Source organism: Cibotium barometz, chromosome 44 (assembly GCF_041138505.1).
Source record: "Cibotium barometz isolate CiBa-2024 chromosome 44, ASM4113850v1, whole genome shotgun sequence".
Taxonomy (NCBI): domain Eukaryota; kingdom Viridiplantae; phylum Streptophyta; class Polypodiopsida; order Cyatheales; family Cibotiaceae; genus Cibotium; species Cibotium barometz.
The window spans coordinates 5,633,176-5,653,835 of NC_141089.1; the positions used below are offsets into that span (position 1 = coordinate 5,633,176).

General features: G+C 45.1%; 1 protein-coding gene across 1 annotated transcript; it reads right to left on the reverse strand.

Annotated features, from left to right (window-relative positions):
- Nucleotides 1-69: 69 nt before the first annotated feature.
- LOC147612892 (pyrroline-5-carboxylate reductase-like) lies at nt 70-18,058 on the reverse strand. The gene is made up of 8 exons (XM_086782163.1): nt 17,731-18,058; nt 1,620-1,668; nt 1,434-1,525; nt 1,122-1,194; nt 907-1,027; nt 664-769; nt 466-544; nt 70-311 (listed from the first exon to the last, which is right to left on the reverse strand). Exons 1-8 carry the CDS (start codon nt 18,013-18,015, stop codon nt 202-204), a joined length of 915 nt encoding a protein of 304 aa, XP_086638289.1. The 5' UTR covers nt 18,016-18,058; the 3' UTR covers nt 70-201.
- Nucleotides 18,059-20,660: the final 2,602 nt, after the last annotated feature.

A 20,660-nucleotide genomic window follows, 5' to 3' on the forward strand; every position in this document is an offset into this window, starting at 1 on the left:
CCTTATAACTCGAACCCCAAACATGCGGGATTTGTAAGAGTAAACAATAAACAGGAGAGCACGGCAAGATTTCGGTTAAATCGCACTTAGATTTCACTTCTTTTAGTCCTTTATGCTAGCCTTGTATAAGCAAAAACTCCATGTGGTATGGCAATCACACTGCCAAATTCATCATGCATGGAGCATCAGAAGAATCTAATCCTACAACTTGGAAAGCTCTTCACTCCTCTTGGCAGCAGCCAGGACAGCATCCATTAGAGCTGACCGAAAGCCTGCTTTTTCTAAAGCCCGAACACCCGCAATAGTGGTACCTATCATGAACATGCCTTACAAGCTTAGCAACATATAGCCATGGGCTTTGTTCTCAAAGCCTCTTTATCGCAACCAAACTACATCTGCTTTCCATTTCCCGTCTCTTCAAGTTAAGATCGACACTAGTGTGAATCAAAATGTACACTAGGGTACCTGCAGGTGATGTGACCTCATCCTTGAGCTGTCCTGGGTGTTTCTTTGTTTCCAGAACCATTTTTGCTGCTCCCAAGACCTATTAAATAAACATATTAATCCTGAGTTGATATAAATTTAATCATACGTACCATGTTATATACAGCCAGATGAATGCTGTGCACAGCCTGAGGCATTAGACAGGACAATAGTAGTTACTGTTTGGGACGCCAAAGCAAGGGAGAGATCCCTTGGCAACCCTGCTGCTACACCACCATCTGCAAGTGCCTCAATTGCAAGGTAGACATATGCTGGTCCACTTCCACTGCAGGATATCACACATCAAAACTTCATCAATGTAATCTCCATGAATCAGGCACCATCAAGGCTTTGTCCAACTAATGCCGCATGTGCCTGCTCATCACTGCAATGAAAATTGCTTGATTACATCCAAATACATGCCTCAAGCCTGTCACAGCATTGAGAAGCTTCTCATCAGCCACATGTATGCTTCCCACAGCTTCAAAAAGTGCCTTCACCAAAAGTGAGTCTTGGAGGGTGGCTTGGTCTCCAAGGCTCATGACTGTAAAACACACCTAACAAAGTGTAAAATCAAAAACTCTTGTAATATTTAAACAAACCAAAATCTCCTGCTTGGAAGAAGAGAGTAGTCTAGCCTGCAGCTGCCTCTCCTACTAAACAAGGAGTATTGGGCATCACTCTCACGACCCGTGCATCTCCTGCCCAATTCTGTACTCCAATGGAAGCACAAATGCATAAGACACAGTTTTAGTACCACTAAAGAAAAGCACCGCCCATAAGGGTGTCTTCAGAAGGGGAGAACCCACACAGACTTGCCAGCTCATCAGGCCACCCCGATATGTCAGTTGACTGGAAGAAGCAACTGGCTAGACAGGTATTGTGAAGCAAACCAAAAACGGATAAGAATACAAGAAAAAGAGCAAACAAATACAGGAGGATAGCAATACCTGCAAGTTCTGTATGGTGACCCCAGCTGCAATTGATACCAACAGCTTATCCCTTGTAAAGTATGGCTTGAGATCTACTAGAACTTTTTCGACTGCAAGTGAGTCATTCAATGATGCTGTTGATTCAAGTGTTCTATCATAAAACACAGACAATGATACAAAAGCAAACCAAAGACACCTACATACCAACTTGAGGCTTCACAGCAAGGATTAGGACATCCGTGTTTTCAACCACCTGCAGAGAAGCCAATTAATTATCCCCCTTTCAATGAGTTTCGAAAGAAAATACAGGTCGAAACATGCAGAGTTTTGAAGAACACTGATGTATTTTGGAGTTCAGGGACTTCCTTGTTTCAAGTTACCTTCTGCAATCCCAATGCCAACTTCCAAGGCCCTCCAAGAATCACCTCCTAAAATAGAACCGAAAGAGTGGTAGTATAGCATGAAGCTCGTGCCTTTTGATCTGTTATGTGCATGCACATGGACATGCTCATCCCACAGCTAATCCTGAAGGGCAGCAGAAAAACAGATCATTTAGCGCATGAGAAGGGCACAAGAGGATCCCAGAAGGTATCCTAAGGATACGGGAACTGGTTGGCAAGTTGCTCAGAGGACTACTAGCATCGTCGGTAGTGTATGGATTTTTGAATGACATTTCTGCTGGCCGACAGCAGGTCGGCCAGTTGTGGACTTCTCTGGAGGCCTATAAAAGGCTTTGCCAAAGAAGCTTTTGATCATCTTCCCTCAACTGAGGATAGGTCTAGACATAGGACCCTTGAGGTCATAGATCAGGTGTTTGCTACCTTTTCATGGGCATGCCTAGGGCTGCCAAAACTGGTCGGCCAGTTGTGGACTTCTCTGGAGGCTTTGCGAAAGAACCTTTTGATCATCTTCCCTCACTTGAGGATAGGTCTAGACATAGGACTCTTGAGGTCATAGATTAGGTGTTTGCTACCTTTTCATGGGCATGCCTAGGGCTGCCAAGACTAGTACGTTTTTGTAATATATGAATATACTGAAAATACAGCTACCTCTCTCTCTTCTCTCCATCTTTTCTTTGCGTTTTGCATCAGGATGTTCCTATGAAAGGTGTTTAGGGCTGAAAGAAGCCGCAGAGCTTTTGCGCATGTGACATTAGTATCAAAGTTTCAAGTTCAGCAATGCTAAACACTGATGGTGTCCAAGATAAAGGTGCATAGTCCAAGGAGAGTAACACAAGACATGGAAGAAGTTCCCAGGAGGTTGGTTGGTGGTGTTCCACAACATCCAAGGGGAATGGCAGCCCTGTGAGTCAAATGCCACTTGGGAAAAAGCCATGCTACCACCTCACAAAGAAGGCTTGGGCCGTACGCAGTGAAATGGGGCTCAGCTACATGACTCTGTCTGAAGTTGCAAGCGAATCGCACTCAACCTGGTAGTAGCCACACCCAAGAGGATGAATGTCTGTGATCTTTCCACGTGCACTGAGAAGGCTTGCCTGTAAAAGATCCCTGAACTGTCCGCGCGCCGGGCGGCTACCCACAATCTTGCATACCAAGGTGGAGACCTCCAAAGAGGCAACTGTCGAAGCGAGGAGCTGGAGATCTTCTTTGGAAAGGGAGAGGCAAGGAATGACGGCCTCGGTCGGGGATGATTGGGCAGCTGACATGGAGTCCTCCTGGGGGTATAAGACCAGAGAATGCCGAAACTTGCCACCACAGATAAACTAACCCCGAAAGGGGGGAATGGGGGGGTGTCAGAATATGCAGCGGAAATGATAACCAAGCTTGGGTAGACAAGAGCAAGTAGACTGCAGAAAATAAACAGCACAAGAAACACAGAGAGATAGGTGTGTAAACTCTTCTTTATACACAAGATCCCGGAAAAACTGAATGAGGAAGTGGTGGGGGCAAGGGGCCTATATATACATCCCTGGGAGGGATGTCGGCCAGCATATAAAGTGCCCACGACTGCTGAAAATGGTCCCATGACTGCATAAATGCAGTTGGCCAACAGACAAGTGCCCACGACTGAGAAACTCCAGTCGGCCAGCAGTCCAGTAGCCCACGACTGAGAAACATGCAGTCGGCCAGCACTGGAGTGCTCCTGACATCCTCTGGCAACCCTCCCCACCACTAGGAAAAATGGGAAAAAATAGGGAAAAATACGGGGAGTGTGGAAAAATGATAAAACACCTTATACAGGGCGGGCACACCCACAACAGAGGCCCTGGTGTATGAATATAGACAGGAGATGACTTCTAACACCCCCTCTCAGCTCCTGGCTGTGAAACCAACCCAAGGGAGCTGGAGTGCCGCCTGAGCGTAGCTTGAGGTAGAGACTTCGTGAAGAGGTCCGCCGCATTGTCCTCCGTCGAACAATAAAGTAGCAAGATGTCACCAGCCAAGATCTTCTCACGTACAAAGTAATACTATATCTCTATATGCGTGGTCCGGGCATGGAAAACCGAGTTCCGAGCAATAGCTATACAACTCTGGTTATCGCACTGGATGACTATGGGCTCCCTCTGTGGAAACCCAATCTCGCCTAGCAGCCTCCGCAGCCATACAACCTCACAAGCAGCACCACAAGCAGCCCGATACTCTGCCTCTGTCGAAGAAAGGGCAATAGTTGGCTGCCTCTTGCTGCTCCAAGAAACTGCTCCTGAGCCAAGGGTAAAACTGTATCCTGAAGTAGATCTCCTCGTGTCTGGATCTCCTCCCCAATCTGAGTCACTCCAACCTTGGAGCTTGACTCCATTCCCTCCTGTGTAAAAGAGTCCCAGATCCTTCGTACTCTGCAGATACCGCAAGATCCGCATTCCTGTCCCAATGAGACTTCAATGGCGTCTGCATAAAAGAGCTCAACAGCCCCACGGAGAAGCTCGAGTCCAATCTGGTGTTCAGCAACCAGATCAATGAACCAACCAACTTCCGGTACTGCGAGGCATCAACTGGCTCACAAGGATCTGTAACGGTTAACTTTGTGTTCGGGTCCATCGGCGAAGTAATAGGCTTGCAGTTCTCCATCCCAAAGGCCTCAAGCAACTCATGAATATACCGCTGCTGAGAGACGAAAAACCCCCTCTGGGTCTGCCAGATCTCCAATCCCAAAAAGAGCGCACCTTGAATGTCAGTAGGATAAGGGTTAGGATCGGCCGGCCATGTATGGGCGCCCAAGTGTGAACGGCCAACTCACCTATAAGAGTCAAATGTAACCCTAAAATCCTCATTCTCATGTGTTGTGAATACAAGAGTGCTCTTGCCTTATCTCTTTGGTTTCCTTCTCCTGCGTGTGTACGAGAGAGAGAGAGAGAGTGAGAGCGCGATCGAGCACTGTGTAGCGGCACGGCGGCGGAGAGGCGGTAGAGTGGCGACGGCGGCTCCTCCTTCACGGCTGCGACGCGGGAATCCTTCAAGGCGGCGGTTGAGCGGTGAGTGACACACCCTTTGGCATTCTGTTTGAGCTTCCTTCCCTGGTTGTATGCTTGCAGCCATTCGTGGCTCGCATACGGTGTCCGGCAAGTCCCCAGCTACGACCTGTGCGGCAAAAGCGCACACAGATCTTGGCCCTAGAAGAGCGCACCCATTTTCTAGCCGCTCATTCTCCGTCTTCTCCTCCCTCTCCTTCTGTTTCCCAAATCCCATATCCTCTATGAAATGACCCTTTGAAGGGGTAAGACTGCAACCGAGTTCGATGCTCGAGTTGCAAATACGAGCAATGGAGATTCGACAAGTGGAATCCCGTGCTGCTGCACAAGACGCCAGGCGACGCATGGAACACGAAAGATACCTTGCTGCTTTGGACGCAAGAATGACACCAGCAACTTTCTCGAGTCATTTTCCTGAGAAAATGAACTTCAATAAGTATAATGGTAAACTCCTCTACAAAATGACTCTTTTGAAGGGGTAAGACCGCAGCCAAGTTCGATGCTCGAGTTGCAAATGCAAGCAATGGAGATTCAACAGATGGAATCCCATGGACAGGCATCCTGTGCTGCTGCACAAGAAGACGCTAGGCGACACATGGAGTACAAAAGATACCTTGCTGCTTTGAACGCAAGAATGAAAAGGCACAACCAATCCTTCAGTTTGCCAATAAAATTTCGAACTTATGTTTGCAATTGGGCTTATCTGACAAGGACAAGAAATGGCAGTTCCTTTATGGCCTTGACACACAAATCCAGTGGGAGGTGCGTATGTTTCCACTAGCCACCTTCGAAGATGCACTGTCGCTTGCATAGAGTGCTAAAATGAAGCACAATGGCGAAAAGCCCAAGACTTCCCAGCCGGCCACTCCCAAGGCAACTGCCTCGGGGGAGAAAAGCCAAAACCACATGCGGTCTTCCCCAGGACAGAGCACGGGAGTCTCTGGCTCCAAGAACTCGACCGACGCGCCCAAGCTTACTTCTAACCAGAAAGCTCAAGTAGACAAGACCGGTGGAAAATTGAGTGATGAGGAGACAGCTTAGTACAAGGAGGGTAGGTGTTTCTTTTGTCATACAATAGAGCACACTTCTAGGGAGTGCCCTAAGAAGACTACCACTCCACAGACAACCACCCCAGCCTCCATGGCTTCCGTGGTGAGCCCAGCTCCCACACAAACCCCAACGGTTGTCCCTAGTTCTTCGGATCCTAGTGCTTCGGTTGGTACAATCGTTGGCTGGGAGCTCGAAGATAAGCAAAAGGGTACCCAAGACCAGGAGTATGAGCGCAATGAATTGCTCAAGACCTTTGGCTACATAGGTGGCCAAAGAGGAGTTGTCTTGTTTCACATCGGCAGCACAGAGGATGTGGTCACGGAACAAGCCGCTCGACAAGCCCATTTCGTCTTGACTTTGGTGGACAAGAAAGTTGAGGGTACAGCAGGCATGACAACCGAGCATTGTGTATGAAGCTCAAGGTGCTAAATTAGTCATTCAGGGCATAGAGTTTACGCGAGATTTTATGGTTGCCCCTCTTGTAGAAGTGGCAAACATAATTCTGGAAATTCAGTGGTTTCGCAAGTTCCAGCCAAATATCGATTGGGACAGGCACACTTTCAAGATTAGCCGGAATGTGTCCAAAGCCCCAGTGACCATTAAGTGTGAGCCAAGAATCCTGAACTTTCCTCTCATAAGCCATTTACATGTTAAACGAGAATGCAGTCATCACAGTCCAGTACCAAACCCCAACAGGGGAAGGGTAATTCGTCTTCTAAAGACACTAAGACAGACACCAGTCCTAGCTCTAGTTCAGGGGGTAAGGAATCCAAGCCTAAGAAGACCCCTGAGGAAAAGGCTCAAGCAAGCATCACTGGAGGCTATCTTCCTCCAGAGGAGCAAAGACAGTATCAGTCAGAAAACCGATGTTTTTTGTGTCATACCATTGGGCATGGTAAGAAGGATTGTCCAAAAAGGCAAGCAGAGCAAGCCTCCAAAGAGACTTCTGCCACAGTTGCCGCAGTATCCCCCGCTCCTCCAAACCCGCCTGCTACCACCAATGCGGTTCAGATCTTGCCTTCTATGCATCCCATGCCATCTGTGGTACTTGATACTAAGTAGGAGGGTGAGGCAACAACCACACAGAAAAGCCTGATCCGAGCTTATGGCTCTGCCAAGGGCCGACAGTTCACAATCCTTTTTGACATGGGCAGTTCTGAGGACGCCATCTCTCCCCAGTTGGCTACCAACATGAGCTGTACCTTAGTGCCCTATCATTTGGAGATAGACAGGTTTACACCTGGTCTCCGCACCCACATATCTCAACAGGCACAGCAGTTTTCTTTTCAAGTTCAAAAGGCCTCATTCCAGCGAGATTTCATTGTCTCTCCTCTTTTGGGATGTGACATGATCTTAGGAATCCAATGGTTTCATCAGTATGAACCTATTCCCAATTGGGAACATGACACCTTTATTATCTCTAAAGGTTTTCCTGAGCCTGTCATGATTCGGGGAGATAGGAGCATTCTTGGCGTTCCTATGATTTCTCATCTCCAGGCCCGAAGAGCTATGTGCAAGGGAGCAGAAGGAGCATTGATTTATGCTCAAGCAGCTTCTATCTCATCGATAACCGCTGTCTCATCATCTTCAGTCCCTCAGTTGGCAGATCTCCTTTCTCATTCAGACATTTTTAAATATGATCTCCTACCCAATATCCCACAGTTAGCAGAACCTCCTAGCAAGTTTCCCTCTTGTCTTTCCAAGACTTTCAAGGGCAAGCTAGAACAGCAGTCAGTTCTCAAGCATTTGAAACCTGTTCCTTATGGACACATTTTCACAGTCACCACGGACCACCAAGCACTTAAGTGGCTCCCGACGATGCCAAGTGCCCAGTGGAGTGATCAGCACCCTAGACAAGATCATCTCTTCCACCAAGTTGGAGGAATGATTAAGTACATCCCCGGTCAGCATAACCCAGCACAGCAGATGTTCTTAGTAGAAAGACCAGCATCCCGACCAGTCAGGAGTCTACCATTCTCAACATCTCTGAAAAAGACTTAGCAAGTATAGAAGATCTGTCAAATCTGCAGAGTTTGGTACTCAACCCAGTTTGGCCCTCAATTTTAAGCCTGGCTTTTATTCAGTTCACAGACAGGTAAATAAGTTTAGACGAGATATCCACTTCAAGAAAGGGGATTGGGTCTATTTGCGTACATTCCGTAGTTTTGGCCCTTTTCCAATAGTCAAAAAGTTAAGTGATGTCTCCATGAAGTTAAAGTTGCCTACCAGTTGGACAATGCATGAAGTTTTCCATGTTTCTTGGCTAAAACTGGTCCAGAAGTGTTTAATGTTTCAGATGAGCAGCAGCCAGACGTGGTAGACGAAGCAGAAGTTATTGAGCCCGAGCAGATCCTTCTTCATCGTTAGAAGCATGGTTCCGGTCGACGGACACGTCAGTTCTATACGAAATTCCGAGATCGAGGTACCCACGAAGCCGTATGGCTAGACAAGGAGTTCTTCCAGGAGTACCCCAAGTTGTTGGCGGACTACTTGGAAGCCATGAACCTGCCGCCAAGCTAAGCAAGAGGGAATGTCACATGAACTCTGCACTCAGTGCATGGTGACAAACTGGCTCATCATCACCAGTGCAACATTTGTACATTATTAGAACCCAGTAGGATGATATTTGTCGTACGCCGTAACCCCATTGTACATCCTCAGTCCAAGATAAGTCAGGCACGAGCTACGTAGGTCATTCCTCAGCCTTAGCGCGTCAGTAAGTCAGTCAAGTCCCTTAACCCACTTGGAGAGAATCATTCATGCATGTAGAGTCGGTAGAAGCCTTAGGGTTTGCATCAGAAAGCACTCTGCATCCTGCATAATATGCATTCGTATGCCTGTGCATCATTTAGAACATCCCAGAAACCTTAGGGAATTTACTAGGATTTATCTGGTATTTTTTTCATAATTTATGGTATTTATTTAGCATTTAATGTCATTTATAAACATAAACTTTATTAAATAAATGACCAACCAACTTGACCAACCCCTATCTAGTATAAATAGGCTTGCATAGGGTTTAGTTCCTCATTCAATCTTCAGTGTGCTAAGAGCTTCCTCCTCAGCCCTAGGAGTACCCTTGCCTTCAACCCTAGACTAATCCAACAGCCTTGGAGCTTCTGCGTTTGCTTCTCCAACCTTGAGCACCTGCGTTCTGCTTCCAATCAGCCCCTGCAGATCAACGCAGCAGTCCAACAGCACCTACAGTTCAACGCAGCCGTCCAGGTACACTGCCCAGCAGCTCTACAATCCCTGCAGATATAGGCGCAGTCAATCAGGTCATAGGCGCAGCCAGACAGCACTTCACCAGGCCCCAGACAGCATAGATCTCTGTGTTTCTGCACTTAACAGAGCCGGCAGGTATTCAGACCAGTCCTTCCCTGCGTTTACAGTCCCACAGCAGCCATACAGCCTGAATTTCAGTCCAGCATCAGTCCTACAACAGTAGTCAGCCCTATAGACCTGCGTTTGCAGATTTCCAACAGTTTCAGCCTTGATTCATCAGTATCCAGCATTCAGTGCATCATCCAAGCATATACCAGTTATCTAGTAAAGGTATTCTGTCATTCATAAGCATTTACAGCATTCTAACATAGCTTAGAACAGTCCACCGCCTTCTTTTCTCAGCCTGAGGTGTGCAGCCCTTCCTCATGCCCTTGGAAGAGTGCATATGCTCGAGATCAGTTCATCGAGGTGTTTCTACAGCCGTGCACAGTTCAACCAGGCTTCAGATCCTCCGAGATCTTGCGTTTGGCTTATCTACAGTCCACAATCATTCTCTCTAAAGTAATAAAGCAAATACTATCTCGTTATCGGGATAGGGGGCCCTTCAGTGGGTAATTCGGGACCCAATCTGGTGTACAGTTCTCATATATCTCTCTCTCGTCTCTTTAAAGTTTGAAGTATTAAAGTGGATTGCTAAACTCACGAAACTCAAGATACAGAAGAAGGTGTGAGCATTTGTGTGACAGGATCTTCCAATACAAAGACTTCCACTGCATATCACAGGAGCACCACAAGATCGACCTCCTCCCAGGCTCGGAACCCCTGAGCAAGTTCCCATATCACCTTTCCAAGGCAATGGAATCGGAGTTGGACCGCTAACTCCAAGAATTGTTGCAATCTGGCTTCATCCGTCTAAGTGTGTCGCCATTTGCACCACCGATCCTGTTTGTCAAGAGGAAAGATGAGTCTTCGTGATTGTGTCTCGATTATCGTGCACTCAATAAGCTGACTATCAAAAGTAGATTCCTGATGCCTCGAATAGATTATATTCTCGAGAGGCTAAATGGGGCTAAGGTGTTCTTGAAACTCGATTTAAAGAGTGGATACCACCAAGTGAGAATTGTTAAGGGAACATCCCCAAGACAGCCTTCCGTAATACGAAACAGGCCCACTATGAATTTGTGGTCATGCCTTTTGGCTTGCAAACGCCCCAGCTACATTCAACCGCATGATGATGTAGGTGTTCCAGGAATTGATTGGTAAGTGTGTGTTCATATTTATGGACGACATACTGGTATTTTCAACTACAGTTGAGCAGCATGACATTGATGCGGAGAAAGTCCTGAAGTTGCTGGAAAGCAACGAGCTCTACGTCAATGAGAAGAAGTCGGAATTTTATTTGTTCGAGATTCATTACCTTAGATATATAATTAGTGCAAAAGGCATTCAACTTGATCCGGCCAAGGTGGCCCAGATTATCAATTGGGAAGTACCACAGACTACTTATGACACCAGATCCTTTGTGAGTATATGCCAGGCATACTCCACCCACATAGACAAGTTTTCTGACCTCTCGGCGGATCTCACCGATCTGCTAAAGGGTGTCAAGACTAAAAGGCAGCGGATTCGAATGACTCCACGAGCGTTGGAGGCATTCAAGAACCTCAAGGTGGCTTTGTTAGAAGCGCCTTGTCTAGCGCTTGCCTCGTGGGACAAGCCATTCCAAGTCATCACCGATGCGAGTAACATCGCAATTGGAGGTGTATTACAACAAAATGGCCATCCACTAGCTTACATGTCTCGTAAGTAACTGTTCTCGCGGAAAAGAATTACTCAGTCTACGATCGAGAACTCCTCGGTTATTCAGGCCTTGAAACATTGGAAACATTTCCTTTATGGCCGTGACTTTGAGGTTCGCACACTGATCATCAAGCATTACGCTGGATTCAGACAATACCAAGTGCACACTGGAGTGACCGACAGCACCGCTGGAGCCAGATATACCAGCAATTTGGTGGAATGATCGAGTACCTTCCAAGAAAGGCCAATCCAATGGCCGATGCTTTGAGCAGGAAGGGACAGGTGACTTTGATTCAGACCACTAAACTCGATCTTGTTGGTACGGGACTAGACGACATGAAGCGCACGTACGTGGATTCCAAGGAATTCAGTACACAGTGAGAATAGGCATTGGATGCCACAGGACCATGCCACTTTTTGAACGCGATAGTTGGCTTTTTTACAAAGGCCGACTGTGTGTCATGAAGTCATTCAAGGAAGCTCTCCTCCATGACACCATTACTGGTGGTCATAGGGGCATGAATTTGACTTTGGAGAAGTTAGAACGGCAATATTATTGGCCAAAGATGAGTCGAGAGGTGTTTGCATATGTGCAACACTATGATATTTGTCAAAAGGTGAAAGCTCCTCATGGGAAGAAGATAGGGTTGTTACAACTCTTACCAATTCCTGAGAGACCTTTCCAAGATATATCGATGGATTTTGTCACGAATCTGCCTCCCAGTCTGGATAAGCATAATACTCAGTGCTTGACTATAGTTGATAGATTTAGTAAATTTGTTATACTTATTCCATGCAGAGCCAATGTGACCGCCGAAGATATTGCCCATCTGTTCATTCGGCATTGGTACCCGATTGGCAGGATCCCTAGGACCATAGTGTCAGACCGAGATGCCAAATTTACGAGTCATTTTTGGAGGGCATTGTTTGATAACTTTGGTACTAAATTGAATTTTTCCAGAGCATTTCACCCACAGACAGACAGCCAGACAGAAATCTACAACAAGTTGGCCTTTGATGTGCTGAAGTGTTATGTCCACGATCAGCAAGGTAAGTGGGAATCATATTTGCCTTTAGTTCAAGCTGTTTTGAATGATTCTTTTTCTTCAGCTATTACCAAGACTCCATATGACGCAGCGTTTGGAAGACCATTTCAGTCGCTATTGACCAGAACCTCGTCTTCGGTACCTGAAGCGAATAAATTGACGGAGTCTTACCAGGAGATTTTGGAGTTAGTAAAAGATAAGTTGGCTAAAGCGCAGGAGGCCTACACTCGACAGGCCAACAAAGACCAAAGGGATATGAAGTTTTCAAAAGGTGATTGGGTTTATCTTCGGATCATGAAGCAAAGGTTGAAACAGGAGGACAAGCGATGCCCAAAGTTGTCCTTCAGGAGCTTCGGACCTTTTCCCATCCAAAGAAAGATTAACGAGGTTTCAATAAAGTTGAAGCTACCTCCTAGCTGGACTATGCACGATGTGTTCCATGTCAGTTAATTAAAACCATATGCAAGTCCGATCCCTTCAGAAGTGAAAGATGAAGCGGAACCAGATACCATTGATGAAGCTGAAGTGATGGTTCCAGAACAGATCCTTTTGCACCACTTCAAGCATGGCTCAAGTCGAAGACAAAGACAGTTCCTCACAAAGTTTCAAGACCGAGGGACCCATGAAGCAGTATGGCTTAACAAAGAGTTCTTCGACGACTATCCGACTTTATTGACGAACTATTTGGAGACTATGCAACTTCCGTCAAGTTAACCAGAAGGGGATGTCACGTGCATCCCGCACTTGAATGCCACGTGGACATATCTGAACAAGAAGATACATGACCTAGAGTGGAAAACTGGTTCCATGCGGCCGAGGTCAGGTGTGCATTGTCCGGCACAAGCGTCCGAGGTCATGTGTGCATTGTCTTGCACATGCTTCCCAGGTCAGGTTCTGCGACCAGATGTCAAACAACTGTGTAGAACATGTAGGTTTGCATGTAGAATAGGGGCCAGCCCATAGAGCTACCCCAGAGCCTAGCCTAAGGCTCAAGTAGTGGACATGGGGAGATTTAGAACAACCCCAAGGGACCAAGAGGGCCCCATGCTGTGCCTCTTGCCCTAGCTTTGGGCTAGGCAAGCTGTCGGCAAGCCCAAGGGGCCTGGCCAGGCAGCCGTCAAGGCCTATGGGCCAGCCCAGCCAGGTGGCCAGGCCAAAGGACTGCCCAGCAGCCAGTCGGCCAGTGCCCAGGGGCTGCCCTGCAGCCTGCGCAGGCCTGGACAGCAACCCACAAGGCGGCCAGACCAGATCAGAAGGGCAGCAGTGTGAAACGTTGGCCTTATTAGCATTAAATGCTATTTCTGCTGGTCGTGGGTCTTTTTCAGCAAACCGACCGCAGTCAGCTGGCCGACCCGGTCTAGGAAGGGGTATAAATACCCAAGGCATAAATTCAGTCCATTCTATCTCATAATTCACAAGGTGCTGCAGCTACTCAAGGACCAGGACAGCCAAGGGAGAAGCTAACACAAGGGTGAAGGTTTGAAGGTCAAGGGTAGAGATCTATCTCAACCAAAACAAGTTCAATCAGTCTTTTATTTTTAGATTTTGCATCATTCTAATAAAAGCAAATACACCATTCGTGGTGGGGGCCCTACAGAGGGTATTCGGGACCCAATACTGTGTCCTCTTCTCCCTCTCTCTCTATTTTCTGCACATCTATATTTAGTTTTGTGCGTTATTCTCATCATGAAACGTTTGCTGATTTCTGAGCATTGAAGTTACCGATCTCCCTCGAAGCTTCCGCATGTTACAGCATTGTCATCACATTGAGTAAAAATACGGCAATCTTTGCTATATGGTCTTATTGTCTAAAGTCCAAGTCATTTTTTAATTTATGAATGCATGCAAGAATTCCACAAAACCTTAAATTTAATGAAATCAAATATACGAATCATTAAATTATGAAATTTATGCTTTTGATTTATGATGGATAAGACCACTAGAGTAAGCACAACCATTCGCAAAAGCCATCTTGTTTTAGACTGTTGTAGCATTACTTTTATGATCAGGTGACTCTTCTCCCACATTCGAAGGGCAAAAACAGACACCTCTCTTACAACTCCACCAAGTTTGTATGGTGCCCCATTTTGGGTTGTACTCATCCCTCAACTATTATATCCTATAAGAAAGTTTGAAACATAACCAATACAACTGCTAACGTATATTCAAAAGATTCATCACATGGGAGAGGCACTAGAGGACACAAAAAGAATACCAATCTTCCTCTATGCAAATAGCTGCCCTGTTGGAGTGCTGGTACCCACCACAGACCACACATTGGGTGACATCTCCGGGACTTTCTACAGATTTACTACCGCCTTTCCAATACACACAATCACAAGCTGCCATATTGACCAAACAAATGCAGAAGAGAGTCATTTGGGATGATCTTTGGCAGCTTTACATCCACAGGACATGGGTTCAGCTTGACACGCTCTTATCGAGAATGAGTCTTCTTATAGAGACCACTTTCTCACTCTGACAGAGGGTTGCATGTAGAGACCAGCTGAGACGTGGATCTCACGAGAGAAACGCAGAGAGCTCAAAATATGCATGGTGTGCTTAACACAAAAGATGGAGACATAGGAACATGCTTTACTTCATTGTTCAACATAATATGAAAATCAAGGACCCTATCATCATTGTTTGTTATGGGAGGGCTTCAGTCCTTTACGAAGTCATCGAGCATGAGGACTAGAAGTATGTGGCCTGCGTGCATGAGGGGCGTATAGGGGGGCGACTCTTGAAAAAGCACAGTTGCATGCGGCAAGACAGCGACCAAACACTCCTTGCTTCTTTCTATCTAGAGATTGGACAATGTAGATTGGGGAAGCCAAATGACACCAGCTTACAAGATAGCTCAGTCACAGCTCAGATCAAGGACTGCTCTAAGGGAACTTGTCTCAAGACATCTCAAAGACTTGAAGTATCTGCACACCCAGGATACATGGAGCCACATCAAAGTTGCTTCTTTCTATCTAGAGATTGGACAATGTAGATTGGGGGAGCCAAATGACACCAGCTTTACAAGATAGCTTAGTCACAGCTGAGATCAAGGACTGCTCTAAGGGAACTTGTCTCGAGACATCTCAAAGACTTGAAGTATCTGCACACCCAGGATACATGGAGCCACATCTATGACCCAAAGGAGATCATCAAAAGTCCAGATGAGATAGCGACCAGCCAAGGCAGGTGACGATTGTTGATTTGTTGCATGGACACATAGAGGGTTCAACCTCTAGGCCCTCAAAAGATGAGATCCTCCACTAGCTTGACCCTGTTCCTTTGACATGAAATGAGCTTGCAGCCTTAGCAGAGAAGCATATGTGCAGAATCCAACTCATAGATTTTTGGCACTTGCCAGTTTAAAGTCATTAAATACATTATTTCTTTGTTACAAGAGCATTTAGGCATCTTCTTTTGAAAAATGTATACACAATGTACTTTTTTGGATCTCTCTCTCTCTCTCTCTCTCTCTCTCTCTCTCTCTCTCTCAAATAGCTACGCTAGGGCCTTTTTCATTACCAAAACATATAATTGGGTCTCATGGGGAGCTAGGGCCTTTTTCATTACCGCCGAATCACCAGAGCCGTCTCTCCTATGAGGTGGCCACTTCAGCCCTCTTTCGTCTGTCTGCAGATCACCCACCAGCAACCTCCAACACCAGCAGCTACCTCCACGTCTCCCTCTGCTGCTATCATCAGAGCCGCTTCCTCTCGCACCTGGCGGCTACCTGCGACCTGCAACTCCTCTCCCAAGCCGTCTTCTACAAGGCGGCTGCCTTGTCTTCGGCGCCTGCTCGCTCCACCGAGAGCCATTCAAAAACCACGCGGCAACCCACCTTTTCCACTTCAAAAACCCCGACTCGCCAGCCCGTCAACCTTCTAGAGGCGGCACGCTGGCAGCAAAGAAAGCCTCCATGTGGCTATTTTTTTATTGGCCACGTGGATGGTGTATTTTTTTATTTATTTTTTTTCCTTTAAAGCTTCAATGATGGTCACCATCACCCTTTCATTACCTTGTGCTTCAGATTCACGTGCGGCATCCACGACTTTCCTTCCAGAACAGATGCAATATCTGCCCATAGCTCTTCATCAGCTGCATCTCGACTTACCAAACATGACCAATTCAGTGGGTGCCATGCACTGCCGGCCATCTCCACATTCATGCTAAAAATGGAGTGCCATCTCTGCATCCAGAATCAGCCATATTGACCAACCATCATCACATTCGGGGTTCCCGTAACACTTTCACGTGCAGGCATCACCATCGGCTCGTTAAAAAAAACATAAAACCACCCACTCTGTACATTTGCCAGGGCGTTCAGGGCAAAGTTTATTTGCAAACCACGCATCCCATATGTACACAGACCCAAAACACTTTTCAGATTTTTACCTGACATCATCTCCGGGACTTTCTACAGATTTACTACCGCCTTTCCAATACACACAATCACAAGCTGCCATATTGACCAAACAAATGCAGAAGAGAGTCATTTGGGATGATCTTTGGCAGCTTTACATCCACAGGACATGGGTTCAGCTTGACACGCTCTTATCGAGAATGAGTCTTCTTATAGAGACCACTTTCTCACTCTGACAGAGGGTTGCATGTAGAGACCAGCTGAGACGTGGATCTCACGAGAGAAACGCAGAGAGCTCAAAATATGCATGGTGTGCTTAACACAAAAGATGGAGACATAGGAACATGCTTTACTTCATTGTTCAACATAATATGAAAATCAAGGACCCTATCATCATTGTTTGTTATGGGAGGGCTTCAGTCCTTTACGAAGTCATCGAGCATGAGGACTAGAAGTATGTGGCCTGCGTGCATGAGGGGCGTATAGGGGGGCGACTCTTGAAAAAGCACAGTTGCATGCGGCAAGACAGCGACCAAACACTCCTTGCTTCTTTCTATCTAGAGATTGGACAATGTAGATTGGGGAAGCCAAATGACACCAGCTTACAAGATAGCTCAGTCACAGCTCAGATCAAGGACTGCTCTAAGGGAACTTGTCTCAAGACATCTCAAAGACTTGAAGTATCTGCACACCCAGGATACATGGAGCCACATCAAAGTTGCTTCTTTCTATCTAGAGATTGGACAATGTAGATTGGGGGAGCCAAATGACACCAGCTTTACAAGATAGCTTAGTCACAGCTGAGATCAAGGACTGCTCTAAGGGAACTTGTCTCGAGACATCTCAAAGACTTGAAGTATCTGCACACCCAGGATACATGGAGCCACATCTATGACCCAAAGGAGATCATCAAAAGTCCAGATGAGATAGCGACCAGCCAAGGTCCGGATGAGATAGCGACCAGCCAAGGCAGGTGACGATTGTTGATTTGTTGCATGGACACATAGAGGGTTCACCCTCTAGGCCCTCAAAAGATGAGATCCTCCACTAGCTTTGTGACCCTGTTCCTTTGACAGGAAATGAGCTTGCAGCCTTAGCAGAGAAGCATATGTGCAGAATCCAACTCATAGATTTTTGGAACTTGCCAGTTTAAAGTCATTAAATACATTATTTCTTTGTTACAAAAGCATTTAGGCATCTTCTTTTGAAAAATGTATACACAATGTACTTTTTTGGAGATCTCTCTCTCTCTCTCTCTCTCTCTCTCTCTCTCTCTCAAATAGCTACGCTAGGGCCTTTTTCATTACCAAAACATATAATTGGGTCTCATGGGGAGCTATCTATCTGCATAATAACATGAAAGAGCAGTGAAGCTAACGTGAAAGACCAGAAGGGGGCAAGAACCTGGGCACTCGAATCGCACACAGAAGCGCCCAAGGACCGGAACGCTTGACATCGGTCGGCACTCACGTCCGCCGCGAACATGCGGCTGGCTGGCAGCACCCCCACGCGGTCGAGGCCGCGAGCGATGGCCTCCGCCATCTGGCCCGCGCCGATGAAGCCTAGGGCCTTTCTCTCTAGAGGCTGGGCAGCCATGCTTCGTGTTCCGGAGCAACGGCTCGCCTCGCTAGTGTGGCGACGTGCAAATAACGAGGTCTGATGTATCCTCGCGCCAGCCATCTTCCACATTTTGTCGTGGGTGCCCAACCATCGTTGGCCGAGATGAAATTCTCTTTCATCCCCTTTGAAGGGTACGGTTCCGTGTTTTAATCTAATACTAACAACTAGGAATTTTTTTTAAGGAGGGAATTTTCATCAATTTGAAGATGGTTTTTTTTTTAAGGTTGAACAAGTTCAAGGCTAAGACAAACCTATCTTTTCCCAAACCATGGAGCACATCATCACAATCACTAACAATCACTGATGTACATACCTAGGTAACCTAGTCATTCACATGTGTGTGTATATATGTGTGTGTGTGTGTGTATATATATATATATATATATATATATGTTGCATATGTATATATGTATGTGTATGTACATATGTATATATATACATACACATACATATATGTATATATGTATATATATATATGTGTGTGTATATATGTATATATATATGTGTGTGTATATATGTATGTTCATATGTATATGTATATGTATATATATATATCCATATATATGTATTTACGTATACACACACGCACACAATATACGTGTGTGTGTGTGTGTGTGAGAGAGAGAGAGAGATATATATATATAGAGAGAGAGAGAGAAAGAGAGAGAATGGAAAAGGGAGATCCTCCATCGTAGGATCATTTGAAATGACCTTGTCATGATAAAAACTCTTTTTAAAATACTAATCAACTATATAACTCTAAAACATTATGACACATAATAAAACTCTTTTCAAAATACCAATCAACTATAGAACTCTGAAACATTGCTAAGGGCCAAGTCCGTAAGCTATAGCCCCGCATCCATACTAAAATTGGAAGCCTATACAAGTCTTCAAAGCCATTTTAACCTTCATGCAAAAAGGGGTCACCTTCCCTCTATGGAATGAATTTGCATTCCAAGAGCTACATCTTTAAAATTTAATACATGTTATTAGTAGTTACCATCATATCAAAAATAAAAAATACTGCAATCCAAGAGCTATCTTTAAAATTTAATACATACTTTGGAATGAATAGTACAGTCCAAGAGCTATCTTTAAAATTAAATACATACTTTGGAATGAATAGTGAATTCCACGAGCTACATCTTTAAATTTTATATACATACTTTGGAATGAATAGTGAATTTTATCGCTTTGTACTTTGGAATGAATAGTGAATTTTATCGCTTTGTACTTTTAGTGTGATAATGCATGCATAAGGTCCAAAATTGTAATGTATTGTCATCATAAAGAATATCAAATATGGAAACCTTATTTTATAATCTTATTTCCTAGAGCCTAAGTCATTTTTCATTTTACAAATGCATGTCTATGGTCCATAATACCTTAATTTAATGTAATGATTTACATGGATTATTATGTATTCCTTTCAATTATGGAATACCTTAATTTAATGTAATGATTTACATGAATTATTAAAATGTTAATTGTATTCCTTTCAGTTCAATTCAGGTAAGGCTAATGTGTACGCACGACAATTCGCACAAGCCAACTTGTTTTCTAATGTAATAGCATTCACTTCTATTATTAGTTGTTTCTCGTACATTGGTCTGACATGGACAGTACCCTCTACCAAGTTCACTTGATATTTAAAGCAAACTACAAGCTCAATAGGATGGATGGTTTTTCTTCAAGATTTAAATGTATAGTCCTTAATAACTTAATTCAATAGAATACAAGTAAGAGGGTGGGGAGAAGAAGAAGCTCACAAGTACTCTATGTTGCAAGGGAATGAATGTGTATTGCTTAATGCCAAAATTGACCTATGCACAAATGGCTAGTGTTCACACTTGGCTAGCCATAACTTAAAAGGCCAAGTGTTTACACTTATATAGAAGAGGAGAGCAAACAAGTATTCTATTACAAGGGTATATTGCTAAATATCAAAATTAACTTATATTTAAAGTGTAATGCTAAAAAGCAAAGCCACACGCCTTCTTTTGTAAAGGCCCAAAACATCTCACAGCCCAAAGATGAGGCCTCACACTAAGCATTTTTAAGCCCACATTACATCACATGTACAGCCTCATGCTTCCTAACGCAATGGCCAACCAAACTCTATCTTTAACATGCCCAAAAGCGCATGGAGTGGTCTCTATGTCTTTGACCATCAACACCTCCTTGGAATGGGCAGCATCTTCACCACCCATGCTTGGTAACGTGAGGATGCAATCATTAGGAAGGGGGTAACCACTCTATAAGTTGATATGGTTTTATCCACACCTGTCCTACCGTAAGATGCTTCGCCATCTTACCTGTCTGTGTAACAGAAGACTATTCTTTCTAAGATGGCACTTGACTTTATTAAGTGGCCTTGCCATGTGCTTAATGCCAAATACAGAAGTCACATACTTCTTATGTATACTCGCTTAAGGCTAGAAATAGTGGCCATGAACACTAGCCATGAAACAAATATTGTCCTCCTCTCCTTGATTCTTATTCTTGTAAGATTCTTAACCGTTTCCTTGCATCAAGAACACCTTCATTTGAATGGCAATATGTCCAATGTAACGAGAATGTGGGGGAGAGGGAGAGCTTGAATTTCTTGCAAGAAAATACACATACATAAGAGAGAGAAAGGCATAAGAGGGAGATGGATGGCTGAATTTTCTTCTATCTTCTTATGTTCTCTAAAACCATAAACTAAGGAG

What these genes read in the sequence shown, in the direction of transcription:
- LOC147612892 (XM_086782163.1), bottom strand. Translation starts at nt 18,015, where the DNA reads ATGTGGAAGATGGCTGGCGCGAGGATACATCAGACCTCGTTATTTGCA. An exon ending in AATGCTGTGACAGGCTTGAG is followed by an intron (nt 770 to 906) that starts GCATGTATTTGG and finishes GATATCCTGCAG; the next exon opens with TGGAAGTGGACCAGCATATG. An exon ending in TGAGGTCACATCACCTGCAG is followed by an intron (nt 312 to 465) that starts GTACCCTAGTGT and finishes TGTTCATGATAG; the next exon opens with GTACCACTATTGCGGGTGTT.